The sequence below is a fragment of the Salvia hispanica genome, chromosome 4 (genome assembly GCF_029641045.1).
Source record: "Salvia hispanica isolate PSC_SH4W2 chromosome 4, Shi_PSC_v1, whole genome shotgun sequence".
Classification (NCBI taxonomy): domain Eukaryota; kingdom Viridiplantae; phylum Streptophyta; class Magnoliopsida; order Lamiales; family Lamiaceae; genus Salvia; species Salvia hispanica.
The window spans coordinates 14,010,023-14,024,083 of NC_142695.1; the positions used below are offsets into that span (position 1 = coordinate 14,010,023).

Sequence of the window (14,061 nt, forward strand, 5' to 3'; positions counted from 1 at the left end):
CTTCCATATCAACCATCAGATCACACCTAATCAATGGATGAGATTAGTTTTCCTTTTTAACAGATTTTTAAACATTAATCTGAATACACCCTTCCATATCAACCATCAGATCACACCTAATCAATGGATGAGATTAGTTTTCCTTTTTAACATATTTTTAAACATTAATCTGAATACACCCCTTGGTAAATATGTGATAGTATATAAATTAATTAATCATCGTCAATGTCTATAAATGTAATCCAAAATAGCAAAGGGCATCATTTATTCAAGAAAGGAGGAGTACATTTTATTGTAGGCATGCATTACATATTCAATCCTCGTGGTCCCATACATCGGCAATGCTCCTAAGGGGCCCTTCGGTCTTGTTGACGAAGAGGTCTTCACCATCCAACACTCGTTTCTATAAAACAAAATAGGAGTTGATATACAAATTAAGTTATATCACACACCAAAACACGAACACGACACGAACCTGGTGATGAATAGTAGAAAGGGCATGGAAGTCTTCGGATGGTATCTCCCATTGAAACACATGGAGATTCTCATGAATTGTATCGGATTTTGGAATAATAGTGCTAGTCCCTCTTTGAATAGCCCATTTAGCAAGCACCTGTCCCGGACTCTTGTTTAGCTTCTTCGCTAGTCTATCCACCACCGGATCGTGCTCAGCCTCCATAGGCGAGTAGGTCTACACCATACACACACCCCCGCCTTTTAAGTCTATTCGTTAGAAACACATCAAACAAGCATTATTATTACCGTGACATGGATGCCGTTTTTCTTACAAGCCTCCAGCATCTTGTCGTTGCGCCAACCCGGATGCATCTCCATCTGCACTCACCACCATTTCAGCACTAATCTTCTAAAACATCATTATTTTTTCACTCTCCCAAATCTCACCTCACAAACTGAAGGCTTGATCTTAGCAAAACTCAATAGCTTATCCAATTTCTTAAGGGTGAAATTGCAAACTCCAATATCCCTCACAAAACCCTCCACCACCAATTTCTCCATTTCCCGCCAAACTCCTTCCATGTCCAACTCCAATACATCGTCCCCTCGGGGCGGTTTGCTCGCCCCCTCTCTCAACCTAAACGGCCAATGAATCTTGAAAACCAACAAAAAATTCTATCAATTTCAGTATTACATCTCGATTATAGAAAATGGAAAAAATAAGACTACTATTATCAAATTACAAGATAGAGATCAAGGTATTCAAGCTGCAATTCTTCAAGTGTTCGCAAAAATGCGGGCCCCACTCTTTCGGCTACTAAATCAGTACACCTACCATACCAATTAATCACACAGTTTTAGTATCAAGATTAGTTATCAATTAAAGTTGAACTTGAAGATATGTATATATACCATATCTTGGATGTGATAAACAAATGCTTTCTCTCTACTCCAGCATGTATGGCTGCCTTAACTCCTTCACCCACCTATTTATGAATAAGATTTTTGCATGTCAAGATTAAAATAAATATAAATATAAATCATCAAGTTAGCTACCCACCTCTATTTGAACTAAAATTAATACTAATATAAATCATTAAGATAGCTACCCACCTCTATTTGAACTCCATATTGGGCTGCGGTTTCAACATGCCTGCAACCAGCCTGCAACCCCATATATAGAATAATATCATGTCACTTCCATTTTCAATTAAAATTCTAATTTCCTAGGAACATTTACTCAAAGTGTATACATATAATGAAAAATTTTATCCAAAACAAACTATGTATCATTACTTAGATAAACAAATAGAGTAAATGTACTAAAATTTTAAATTATCGTATTTCAGAACAAATCGTGCGGTTTAGATCATTATCAAGTCAACTGATATTGACCAACCCAAAATCATTAGGTTCTTGTTGGGTGGGTCGATAAGACAAGGACCAAACCCAATAAGGCTTAATCCAAACTTATTAACTTCATGCATGTTTGTACCGTCTCGAAAATTTTCGATCTTAACGTTAAGGGTACAATTATACTCGATTGATGCGACACGATATAATACGATTAAAAGAAAAATAAAATATGGATAAAGTAAGTAAGAAAAATAAAACATACTCCTTCCGTCCCACAAGAATATGCACTATTTTCTTTTTAGTCCGTCCCATAAGTATATGGACTATTTCTTTTTTAGTCCGTCCTATAAGAATAGACACTTTCTAATTTTAAAAATTCATAAAGTAAGACTCATTCTTCACTTAAGAATATTTTAATTATTTTTTCTCTTTACCTCTCTTCCTTTATCAGTTTTACGTTAAAATCTGTGTGCATATTCTTTAAGACAGAGGGAGTAAGTAATAAATTGGGAGTAACTTCCCATTTTTTAATAGGTGAGTAATGTTAGTGGACAAACAAAAATAAAAATCAAAACCATTTTCTAGTGGATGAAAAAGCAATATTCTGAAAATAATATTAAATCTTAATGAGTCATTCAAATCTAAACCGATTCAATCCAAAATCATCAGATTTTTATCGGATCAATCTGATAAAGATCCAAGCCTCTCAATCCAAAACCATTGAACATAATTTCACGTGTGTTCATATCAAATATTCATATCGTGTCCTAAGTGAAACTAAAAACTTCAAAGATGGGAAAATGTGACCTGAAGAAGAGCAGTTTGAACAGAAAGTCGAGGAGATTGAGATTTCCAAGTGCCGAGTCCGACGGCAGGGATGAGATGCCCACTCACCAACCTAAATGTTTCCATCTTTTCACCGTCTCCGCTAAACGTAGCTTGCGCCATTATATATTTATATTCATGTTTCACTCTTCTAACTTTCTCAACTTATATACCTTCCATTTTCTTTCAATATGCGTTGACACGTTGAACCACACCTCTGCTAATTCTGGGACACGTTTCTCTATCAACAACAACTCATCGTCTACTTTTCTTTATAATTAACTTACAAAATATATATTAGTCGGTGGAACTGAAATTCTTCTATATTCCATTGCTCTATATATATTTCCAATGCACAAATTCTAGTAAAGTAATTAAAATAGAAATTACGAGTTACAAAAATGATATATGAATGAGACGTAAAATGTACACCATAGAAGCTTAGAGCAAAACTAACACTAATCCATTTGGGGATTACCAAATCGTGCAACCTTTATTTTAAAAAATAGGTTTAAAATTCAAATCCAAATTTTCCCTTTTCAATGAAATAAAAAAACAAACAACTCTAACTACACATTCTTGTATTTTAAACTTTAGACGGAGAAATAATACTCATTGATTTTTATTGGGATAAAAGTTGAATAATAATAAATATTTGATTGTAGTAGTAATAAATTTAAAAAGCAATTATTTGAACATTAAAGTACGATTTTTCTAACTTAGGGCATTAACAATAGGGGTAAAGTTCTGGGAGACCATATGGGGCAGGACTTGTTGCGAGGGTCACGAAGGCAAGGGATGGAGGGGGGTTTCCCTCCACACGTCCCTAGTAGGCCAATCTTATGTCGCGTCATGCCCACTGCCCCCTACAATTGGAAAAAATATACTCCCTCCGTCCAAAAAAAATAAAGCAATTTGTATATGGTACGGATTTTACCGTTTTAATGTAAAATTAGTAAAGTAAGAGAAAAGGAAAAAAAGTAAGAGAAAATGAGAAAAAGTAAGTGAGAAGTAGTGTTTGTGGAATGATGTGTATGGTTATTATTTGTTGAAAACTTTCCATAAATGATTGTGCTCTATTTTTTGTGGACGGCCAAAAATGGTGATTGTGCTCTATTTTTTATGGACGGAGGGAGTATTACCCCTTTTTTTTAAATAAAAAAATATTACTTTAGTTCAAATTTAACCTCTATTAAAAAAAATATCGGTTATTAGATATAATTCTATCCATTTTTTCATTTTTTTATCCTTTAATACCATCTAAATGTTAGGATTGGTGTACATTAAAACATATTTCGTGCATTTTGAATGAATAGAATTGTTTGTATACAATAAACTTTACAATTCCATTTTAACCCAAGACGAGAAAGGTAATTTTATCGCATTGATATTTGTTTATAAATTTATAAGATGTTTCTCAAACATTTAAATTTAATTTCTGAGCATTGTTCGAATTCTTTCATTGAATGACTTTGTTGTCGTTATAGTAATTGGTAGTTTGAATAGGAGTTTGATGGAGATAATTTAATTGTGTTTTAATCATGGTGAATTTGTGAGTTGGATTCATTGAACTTTCATTAATTGTTGGGTGTGTTTGAATATGCTTAATTCTTGTGGATGAAATTTGAATACCAATTTGACTTAATTGTTGATACACATATTTCATGTTTATAGCATTGTGGGCTATTTTATCTTGCATGACTTGTGTATATCTAAGACTTAAATTGTTTTGCATGATCTTGGTCTTTTGTTGGAAATTCTTGAAATTAATTGGGGGACAGAGATCATGACGATGGATGATTTTTGAATCAAGGTAGATTAGTTGGTCTTGCATGTTTAATTCATTTGTAAGCCTTGGTTTGATTTAAGTTTGGGGGATTGTCAAATATTATATGTTGTATCCTACTACAAGTTTTCCGGTAAGGATCAGCTAATACCTTTGATAAAACATCTCCTAATACACCAATAAAATATTGACATGTGAAACTATTTAAAAAATTAAAAAAATATAATCACTCAAAATCCAACCCACACCAAACACCCCCTTCTTTCTCTACCTCTAATCTCCCTCATTTTAGTTATTTTAACCGGAAAACCAAAATCCGGCGTCTTCAAGTTCGGCGGCGACGATCTCCCTTGACGTGAAATAATGAGTCGACAATCTCCATTTTATTCTTTCATATGTGTTCTTATTTGTGCATTTTATAACCATGAATTAAATCCTCCACATTAGTAGTACAAACCATCAATGCAGTTCATGTTGTTGCAATTCTTCAAAATCATCAGGCAAGAGAGAGATTAATGGTGGCTGGGAATTTATGAGGAAAGGGAAAGAGAGAGATTCAATGGTGGAACACATCATATTGTTGCAATTCTTCAAAATCATGAGGCAAGAGAGAGATTTAATAGTGGCTGGAAATTTATGAGGAAAAGGAAAGAGATAGATTCAATGGTGGAACATAATCGTGAGCCGCCGTGAGGGTTCGAATTCTTTTTTCAAGTTTTGGGGGAAGAAGAGGTAGAGAGGCGTGTTTGAGTTGGATTGTATTGGAGTGATTGTATTTTTAAAAAAAATTTAAATAGTGTCCACACGTCAATATTTTGTTGGTGTATTAGGAGATGTTTAATCAAAAAGGTAGTAGCTGATCCTTACCACAAATTTTTCTTCATTCTGTGCTCATATTGCGAAATTGTAGGTACAAAGGCATCTCAAAATAATTCCCAAAATGGACTCCAAAGAACGTCAAGCTATAGACGTAAACCAAGCTCTTGTTGAAAGGCAACCCAACATTGGTATCATTTTTTTTTCATTTTTAGTTTTGTTTTAATTAAATTTTTATTTTATTTCCATTTTTGAGAATTCACAAACATACTGACTGAAGTTAGCAGCTCGATGAAGAGTTTTTGTTCATCTAATGCACACACAACGGTCCACTGAGTTCATCGTAGCGACCCGCTGGATCTGCCAGTTAATCCTTTTCGTGCCCAACGATTCTTGAGGTATGTTTTACTGGCTTTCTAGTTTACTCATGTCCCTACCAACTTATCAAACTTATTCTTCACGTAGTTTTGAATAAGTTTGAGGGGATGAAGTGGTGGACCGTTAGTTTAGTTGTTTTTGTGCTTAATTTTGTTAGTTTTAGTTTTGTTTGTTTTTGTTTTCAATAAAATCCGATGTGAATCTGTCATGAGCATTACTTGGAGAATTTTAGAAACACGCATGTTTATAGACATATTAGATTGAATTTGTCAATGATAAAAACATCTTTTACCTTTGTTTGAGCTTAACTTGATGCTTTGATTTGATGGCTTGATGAAAATGTGCATAATTAGTGCATTGTTGAATCATGCTTACTTTACTTTTACCTCAATTGAACTATTTATGTTTATTTTTCTAAAACGAGTGTAGGAAATGAAACGCATCTATTAGGATGGAACAAAGGGAGTAGTATATTACCTATGTTCTTTAAAATAGAAACTACTCCCTCCGTCCACCATTTATAGTCTCATTTTGACTTGGCTCGAGTTTTAAGAAATTGTTTTTGACTTTTGGGAAGAAAAGTGGAAAAATAAGTTAGTGGAATGTGGACTCCACTCTAATATATTGATTTTATAATAGAATATGAGTGTAATGTGTTAGATGAATGTTGTGTCCATTTACTTGAATGCAAAAGGTAAATGAGACTTTGAATCGCTGACACCCCTAAATAGCAAAATGAGACCTTATTTCACGGACGAATGGAATATTTCTATCTTTGTCTATTCCTTAAAATCAGAAAATTTATTTTGATAAACTTTAGTTTTCTCTTTAAAAATCATTTTTACTTTCTATCATTCTCTCTCTTTATTTAATAACCAAAATTCCATTTTCTTAAAAACATATGCTTGAGAATACACACATATATCTTTTAATTGGGGATGAAGGCAGTATAATATAATACAAAATCAAAATAAAAATTGAATTATGAATAATTAAGAATGGAATATGAAAGGGTAGCCACATAAATTTATTGATAGAAAAAAAGATAGCTATAAAAAGGAAATATTGTTACAAGCACAACGGCCACGACCCAAAGAAAGTGGAAAAGTCAAAGCATCCAATAGATGATCATGATCATATCGAAACAAACGTTGTTTATAATTCATTTTTATTAATCTGAAACAAAATGGCAGCAATTCCTTCTGCCGTCGATCAACAATCCTCCTCCTCCTCCACCACCTCGGCCTTGGGCGCTCTATTTTCCCGCATCTCCCAGACGATCAACTCCGGCCTCTCGGAGCGCCGTCATTGGTCGGAGCTCGCTGATCGGACGGGCTTCGCGAAGCCAGAATCGTTCAGCGAGGCAAACCAACGCCTCCGCAAAAACTACGGCTATTTCCGCACCAACTACCTCATGATCGTGACCACCGTGCTGGCGGTATCTCTCCTGACGAATCCTCTGTCTCTCCTCCTCCTCTCTGCCCTCCTCGCCGCCTGGCTCTTCCTCTACATCTTCCGCCAACCGTCGGATCCTCCCATCGCCCTTTTCGGCCGCCAATTCTCCGATCGCGCGGTGCTCTTCTCGCTCATATTGTGCACCGTTGTTGTTCTCTTCTTAACCAGCGTCGGATACGTGCTCGTCTCGGCGCTCATGGTCGGTCTCAGCGTTGTTCTCCTGCATGGTGCTTTCCGTGTTCCGGAGGATCTGTTCCTCGACGAAGCGGAGCCCATCGTCAGGGTGCCCAGCCTACTCTCCTTCCTCGCCGGTGGCGCCGCTCCCGCTCCTCAGCCACCCATCGCCTCTAGGGCTTGACAATTAAATGCTTTATTTTCTTCTCATCATCGTCAAAGCAAATTTATTTGTTTTTTAATTTACTTTCTAGATCGATCCACATATGTTATGAATTAAATTTGGATCATTTGCATGGGATTTAATATATATCCAAGATGTTTGTTGGCCGAGTGATTGTTGTGCACATGATTCTAGAAACTCTCCTAATGAGCTTTGTACATTGATTCGTCATATAATGGGATTTGGTGAGATGATGACTCTAGAATTCTTCTAAATACATGTTTTTATGATCGTTTTTTATGTTCTGTACTACTTCCAATTTCATATAGCAGTGAAGTCATTTTTGTCACTTTAGTACATTCTCAGTTAGTGGAATCATTTTCCGTTTTAGTAAAAATCAATAATTTCTTCTCACTTATTTTACTCTCTTACTTTATCTTCATCTTTCTACCTTTTTTATTTCCTACTATTATTCATTTACCCAACTCACTTAACGCAATTTTTCTTAAATTGAGTGCCGAAAAGAAACATCTCCTCTACTGCAAAACAGAGGGAATACAAATTCCTTGGGAGTAATGATCACCTCTCTTTGTGATCATCATCGTACAGATACGTGGCTCAAATACTTATCGATAAGGAATATGTTTCATTCATTTGTCTTTATGAGAATATAGTTACTAACAACATTACTTTCCCATGTTTAGAAAAAATTATCAAAATTTTGAATTTTATGTTTAATTTAAACACTAAACTAAAAATATCATAATTGAATTTTTCATTAATATTAATAAATAAAAATTATATAAACAATAACTTCAAAATTATAATAATAATTTTTAATAAATTAATGATTAAAAATATTGTTTTTAATAATAATTATCATTATTTTGTTAATATTATAATTCAATATAATACATAATTTCAAAATTTCAATAAGACTATCTTGATTAGTGATTAATTTATAAAAATGTTTACAGTAATATTTTATATTATAGTATGATTCAAAATTTTAAGTAATTATATTATACTGTTTATTTAGTAAATTAGCAGTTATTAGTATTATAATAATGATAATAACAACTATATAATGTAATTATAATTATAATTATATTTAGTTATAGTTATAGTGATGTACTTATGATTCATGGGAGATGATCAATTGCTAATTATCCATCCAAAATCATAACCAATTCTCACTATTAGATTAGGATAATGCCAAATGATTTATATTTTAAATTTAAATAATTATTAATTAAAACTAAAGGGTATTAATGTCAATTCTCTCTTATTAAAATTATCCTAAAACTTTAAATTTACGTATCTCTCTCAATAAATCTGTATTGATATTTTCATGTCATTGTGTTGATATTTGTTAATTTAAAAATATACGAAAATTATGATATGGTAACAAAATGACGATCTTACCCCTTTATTGATATTTTATTTACGATTTATTGAAATTCGTAAGATTTAATTTCATCCACTCATTTTAAAATCTAAAGGTGTAGATTTGGTCTTAATTTTGGATTATAATGTTATAAGCATTTGAAGATGACCAGATTCACAACTTTAAATTTTAGTAAAATAAATTTAAATATTAATTTATAACATAATAATAGTAATAGTTATATAAAATAAACAAAATTAACAAAATTTAAAAGAAATATTTAACAAAAATTAGAAATTCAAATCGTGGAAAATTATACTACCCTCCTTATTTTCAGAATTCTTATTACTTTTCAAGTTAATTAAAAAGTGAAACAGAGACTGAATTTTAAAAATTAAGGTATCAAATTATAAAATCCTGACGAACAAATATGGTTTTGAATTTTTTATTATCAAAATTGCTTTCAGTTATTTTTGTCCTATGCAAGTTATTATTTGTGCTGAAGCAGTAAAGCAGTAAAGCTTGTAATCAAAATAAGAAAAGAAATGTATTTTATTATTTAAGCTGCTTCCATTTATAAAGTAATTATCAATCTTCAACTTTTATACTTTACACTCAAATTCATTTTGAGTATACATTATTAAAAAGCAATTTTACTCCGACGACCAAATTTAAAATTTAATATGTCTAGTAAATTCTTTTCAGCAATTCTTTGAGCCCTAAATCTTCAGTAATTTTGTTTGAGCAACCAAAAATGGACGATTTTCCGATCGACAAGATCCAAATTTCCGGCGCCTGTCTAGCCTCCCTTCTCCACCGCGCCTCCTCCGCCGTCGGCGACTCCCACGGGTATCTCTTCGGCCACGCCGCCGTCTCCACCTCAAATCCCCTTTCCGACCACCCCACCTCCACCGCTCCCACCTCACTTCTCATCACCACCATCACCTCCTTCCTCTCTCTCCCCTCCCATCTCCCTCTCCCGCCACCGCCGCCCTCCTCCTCCACCTGCCTTCTCGGCTGGTTCTCCGCCCGTCGCAAAACCCCTCTCCGCCCCTCCCTGAACGACTCCACCGCCTCCCTCTCTCTCTCCTCCTCCCCCCTCCTCGCAATTACCCCCCAAAATTCAACCCTCTCCCTTTCCCCTTCTCTCTTCCTCCTAATCACCACGCCATTTCACGATCAGCTGATCCACACACACGAATACAAGGCGTTTCAATTCAGAGGCGGCTCCTTCGATCCTAAAAGCTTGTCGATTGTCAACATCGGGCCCTCGTTTAGGTCGCAGTATGATTCGTTCAGCCCTAATTTGCAGCTTCCGATGATGAATAGCGATTTGAAGGGTCCGAATGCGATGGTGGAGGATGAAATTGATGAGAGTTTGGCTGGGAAGCGTGATCAATTGAGGAATCAGAAACAGCTGGATTTGTGCGCGGAAGGGTTTGAAATTGGGCGGGTGAGTAAATTGATGAGCTCTGAGGCGGCATACACGGCGGAGATGGAGGATTTGTATGATAAAATGCTGGCCAAGATTGATACCTTGTCGAAATTGGTGGAGCACTCGAATGCTAAAGTTCTTGATCAGGTTACAATACAGATGATAATTTAGTTTTTGCATTCAATTTTGATGTCAAGCTACTGAAATGTGAGCCGAGTAAACATTTTTGATGGCTTGGGAATGGTGTTTGATATAATTTAGGGGTTTTATGTTGTGCAGGAGAATCGTAATATGAGATTGAGGAGCAGAGTTGCTGGTTTGGAATGAGACCTGTTTTCATAGTTGAGGTAATTGTAGTGAGTTTAACTTATGATTTCAGCTTCTTTCTTTGTGTATGTTTTTGCTCTTTATCAGAGTTATTGCTTTCACATAATAGTAGTACTAAACTAGTAGGGTGGTATTCTAATGGAAATGTTTTTTTCTATTTTGTTGCGTTGTGACTTGTGGATACTTAGGATAATACTACTACCTCCGTCCTCGAAAAATAGAAATTTTGAAATAGCAAGAGTTTTAATGCACAATTGGTAAAGTAAGAGAGAGGAAGAGAAAAGGTAGTGGAAGTAGTGTTAGTGGATTGCGGGGTTCGCGTCCTAAAATAGAAAGATTCAAACGTTTCAATTTTTAAAGGATGGCCCAAAATGGAAATAGTTTCTATTTTTAAGGGACGGAAGAAGTAGTACTCCATATAAGTAAACATTCAGTATGTTTTCCGCAGAAATTATGGTAATGAAAATATATTGGGATGAATCACTCGCATTATCTTAGATTTAATCTTGATTTTAGTTTCATACAATCATAATGTGTTTCCAACAGCTTCTGTGGGTGCATCTAATTAAGGAGCACACCTTAACTTTGAGACGGTTGGAAGCCCGTCTTCAGAACAGTAATTATTTGGTTGTTGAGTCGAAGGATATTAAGTTGCTCTATCCACTTGGAAGTTTGCTGATCAAGCATTAGCTTCATGTGAAATAGTTTACCTCTTTGCATGAATTGCTTCTATCTTTACCTAAGAGATTATATGTGCTTGGAAACATGTCAAAATCAAACTTGTAGTTCGTACATCCACATCCAAAAATCTCTTATTACATCTCTTTCGTGTTAATTTGTCTTCCCAAAGAAGGCTGAAATCTAACCGCAATGAATTATTATACGGTTGTCTGAAGTTTTGATTCTCGCGCCAATCTTGTTTGTACTACAAATGTTATGTTTTTTTTTTAAATCTAGATTGTCCTCACGTATGTTTAACTGATCTTTCTTTGGTGGGTTTTGAAGATTGCCTGGGAAACTCAAGGAGGATGAACCTTCTGTTGAAGTGTGTCTATTGTTGCTGCTTGCTTTTGGACCACCCTGGATGAAACTCTTACCTGTCTCTGCTCCCCTTTAAATGTATGTTAATCATGGTGTTTCTGTAATGTACTTGAATTCTGTGATTTAAATCAGAAAATCAAAATATTAGTGCGTATTTGATGTACTGCTGGATGTGCATTCACTGGTAATTTAGGCATTTTTGTGTAAATTGTGAATGGTAGATGGTCTATATTTCATCTGACATAGCATATCTAAGTGGAGACAATTTTCATATTGTCTCATCATTTGCATGTGAAATGAAATCTGTGAGCGGCTATTTTCTGTTCGTATTATTTATCTTCATGCTTAAATGGTAGTCCCTCCGTCCCCAAAAAAAAAAAAAAAAGAAGAAAAAAAGAGTGAACTTCAAAAATGGTCTCTGAACTATGGGTTAATATCAAAAATGGTCTTTTTGTACTGTTTCGAGACGAAAATGCCCTTTTGAGGAATTTTGGGGGGTTTGGGCAATTTGGTCTTTTTACACTTTTAACATTTTAAATCTGATATTATTGCAGTTATAGACTAAATCTGATATTATTTCAAAATTATCATTCTTCTTCCCTTTTGTCATCCTTCACTTTGTTTCTTCATTTCAATATTAGATTTAATTTATAAAATTAAATTTTAAATTTTGATATTTAAATATCAATAAATTTTTTAATTAAAACTATTAATTCATGGACACTATAAATATTGATTAAAACTATTAATTTTTGTTATTTAATATAATATTCAGCTAAATTGAAAAAGTACAGAAAAATAATACTCATGATGGAAAAATAGGAGCTATTCTATTTAGCCTTCGTTCGGTTGTTATAATTGTTTGTAATTGAATATTATGAAATTGACTAAAAATTCTATATAGGAGTATTTTTGTTGAAATTTTTAGTCATTTTGATTGTTTTCAAATTAATAAACGAAAATTATATTAGCCTTACATTAGATGCATATTTATTTCAGAATAAATCGTGTTATATGATCTATTTATGATTAAAGCTATTAAATATTGATTAAAACTAAGGCGTTGTCATATCTTATTGATTAAATATTAGACACTATCAAATACTCCCTCCGTCTCACATTAGGAGTCCGGTTGAGTTCGGCACGAGTTTTAAGAAATATATAGAAAAGTTGGTGAAAAAAGATAGTGGAATGTGGATTCTACTTTTATATATTAGTTTTATAATACAATATGAGTGGAAAAAAGTGAGTGGAATGTGGGGCCTATTACCAACTATGGAATATTCTAACCAGGACTCCTAAAGTGGGACACCCAAAAGTAGTAAACCGGGACTCCTAAAGTGGGATAGAGGGAGTATTGATTATGACTATTAATCTTGTTATTTAAAAATCTATTGATGTATAAATATTGAAATTTAAAATTTAATTTTGTAAGATTTAAATCTAATATTGAAATAAAGAAACAAAGTGAAGGATGAAAAAAGGGAAGGAAAATGACAATTTTGAAATAATATCAGATTTAGTACATAACTGAAATAATATCATATTTAAAATGTTAAAAGTATAAAAAGAACAAATCGCCCAAACTCCCCAAAATCCCTCAAAAGGGCATTTTCGTCTCGAAACAGTGCAAAAGGACCGTTTTTTATATTAACCCTTAGTCCAAGGACTACTGGTGATATTTTTAAAGTCCAGGGACCATTTTCGAGATAAACCCATAGTCCAGGGACCATTTTTAAAGTTCACTAAAAAAAATGCTCCTTTCTTCGGCAGACACAGGAATGTATGCAACTTTATTTTGTGTCTTAAGTTGAAAGAGTAAAGTAAGAGAGAGAACAAAGTAAAGATAAATGCATTTCCAGTTTTAGCAATGGAAAAACTAAAAAGGAAAGTATGTCATATTTAATGGGATTTGGGGAGTAGTTAAAACTATCCACTTTTATTCAACTCAAAATCTTCTTAAAACTTTAAACTTACGCAACTCTCTTGATTTAAATTATTTTTTCGTAAAAATATATCACATTAAGATAATTTTATACAGATTCTAATGAGATTTCAATTGCGTATGAAATTTTTGTAATTTTTATTTTAGTTTTCGAATATACTGGAAAGCAGATTTCATATCAATAAATGAATCAAAATATTTAAATATAATGCATGTAGAATACAATAAAATTATGTTGACATTTTCGTGTACGTGTGGAAATATCTATATCATTATATTGATATTTTTAATACAATATATTAATATCAGAAAAATCACAAAAATTATTATATTATATAACATATTGACAATTTTATCCTTATATTGATATTTTATCTACTAATTTATTGAAATTTGTGAATATTATTCGCTCGTTTTAACATCCAATGATGTAGAATTGGTCATAGTAATGTATTAAAGTACGATATGCATTTTAACATAACCCGTTTGACTTTGACATAATTGTATATTCAGAAAA

General features: G+C 33.3%; 3 protein-coding genes across 3 annotated transcripts; 2 read left to right on the forward strand and 1 right to left on the reverse strand.

Moving 5' to 3' along the window:
- Nucleotides 1–248: 248 nt before the first annotated feature.
- LOC125193148 (NAD(P)-linked oxidoreductase superfamily protein) lies at nucleotides 249–2,782 on the reverse strand. The gene is made up of 8 exons (XM_048090892.2): nucleotides 2,620–2,782; nucleotides 1,570–1,620; nucleotides 1,369–1,442; nucleotides 1,200–1,287; nucleotides 904–1,110; nucleotides 763–834; nucleotides 476–691; nucleotides 249–403 (listed from the first exon to the last, which is right to left on the reverse strand). Exons 1-8 carry the CDS (start codon nucleotides 2,758–2,760, stop codon nucleotides 314–316), a joined length of 939 nt encoding a protein of 312 aa, XP_047946849.1. The 5' UTR covers nucleotides 2,761–2,782; the 3' UTR covers nucleotides 249–313.
- A 3,959-nt stretch (nucleotides 2,783–6,741) lies between these two features.
- Nucleotides 6,742–7,764, forward strand: LOC125197506 (PRA1 family protein B4). The gene has a single exon (XM_048096262.2). It carries the CDS (start codon nucleotides 6,804–6,806, stop codon nucleotides 7,428–7,430), a length of 627 nt encoding a protein of 208 aa, XP_047952219.1. The 5' UTR covers nucleotides 6,742–6,803; the 3' UTR covers nucleotides 7,431–7,764.
- Nucleotides 7,765–9,436: 1,672 nt separating this feature from the next.
- LOC125192213 (BRISC complex subunit Abro1-like protein) lies at nucleotides 9,437–11,762 on the forward strand. Its single transcript, XM_048089731.2, has 3 exons — nucleotides 9,437–10,378; nucleotides 10,511–10,578; nucleotides 11,564–11,762. The coding sequence occupies exons 1-2, from the start codon at nucleotides 9,551–9,553 to the stop codon at nucleotides 10,556–10,558; spliced, it is 876 nt and encodes a 291-aa protein (XP_047945688.1). The 5' UTR covers nucleotides 9,437–9,550; the 3' UTR covers nucleotides 10,559–10,578; nucleotides 11,564–11,762.
- The last annotated feature ends 2,299 nt before the right edge of the window (nucleotides 11,763–14,061 follow it).

Bases quoted from the DNA above. Each gene is read 5' to 3' on its own strand.
- LOC125192213 (XM_048089731.2), top strand. From the start codon at position 9,551: ATGGACGATTTTCCGATCGACAAGATCCAAATTTCCGGCGCCTGTCTA. The intron at 10,379-10,510 runs GTTACAATACAG...TATGTTGTGCAG, and splicing joins ATGCTAAAGTTCTTGATCAG to GAGAATCGTAATATGAGATT.
- LOC125197506 (XM_048096262.2), top strand. From the start codon at position 6,804: ATGGCAGCAATTCCTTCTGCCGTCGATCAACAATCCTCCTCCTCCTCC.
- LOC125193148 (XM_048090892.2), bottom strand. From the start codon at position 2,760: ATGGCGCAAGCTACGTTTAGCGGAGACGGTGAAAAGATGGAAACATTT. The intron at 1,111-1,199 runs GTAATTTGATAA...TTGGTTTTCAAG, and splicing joins AATACCTTGATCTCTATCTT to ATTCATTGGCCGTTTAGGTT. The intron at 404-475 runs GTTCGTGTCGTG...TTTGTTTTATAG, and splicing joins TTTCTACTATTCATCACCAG to AAACGAGTGTTGGATGGTGA.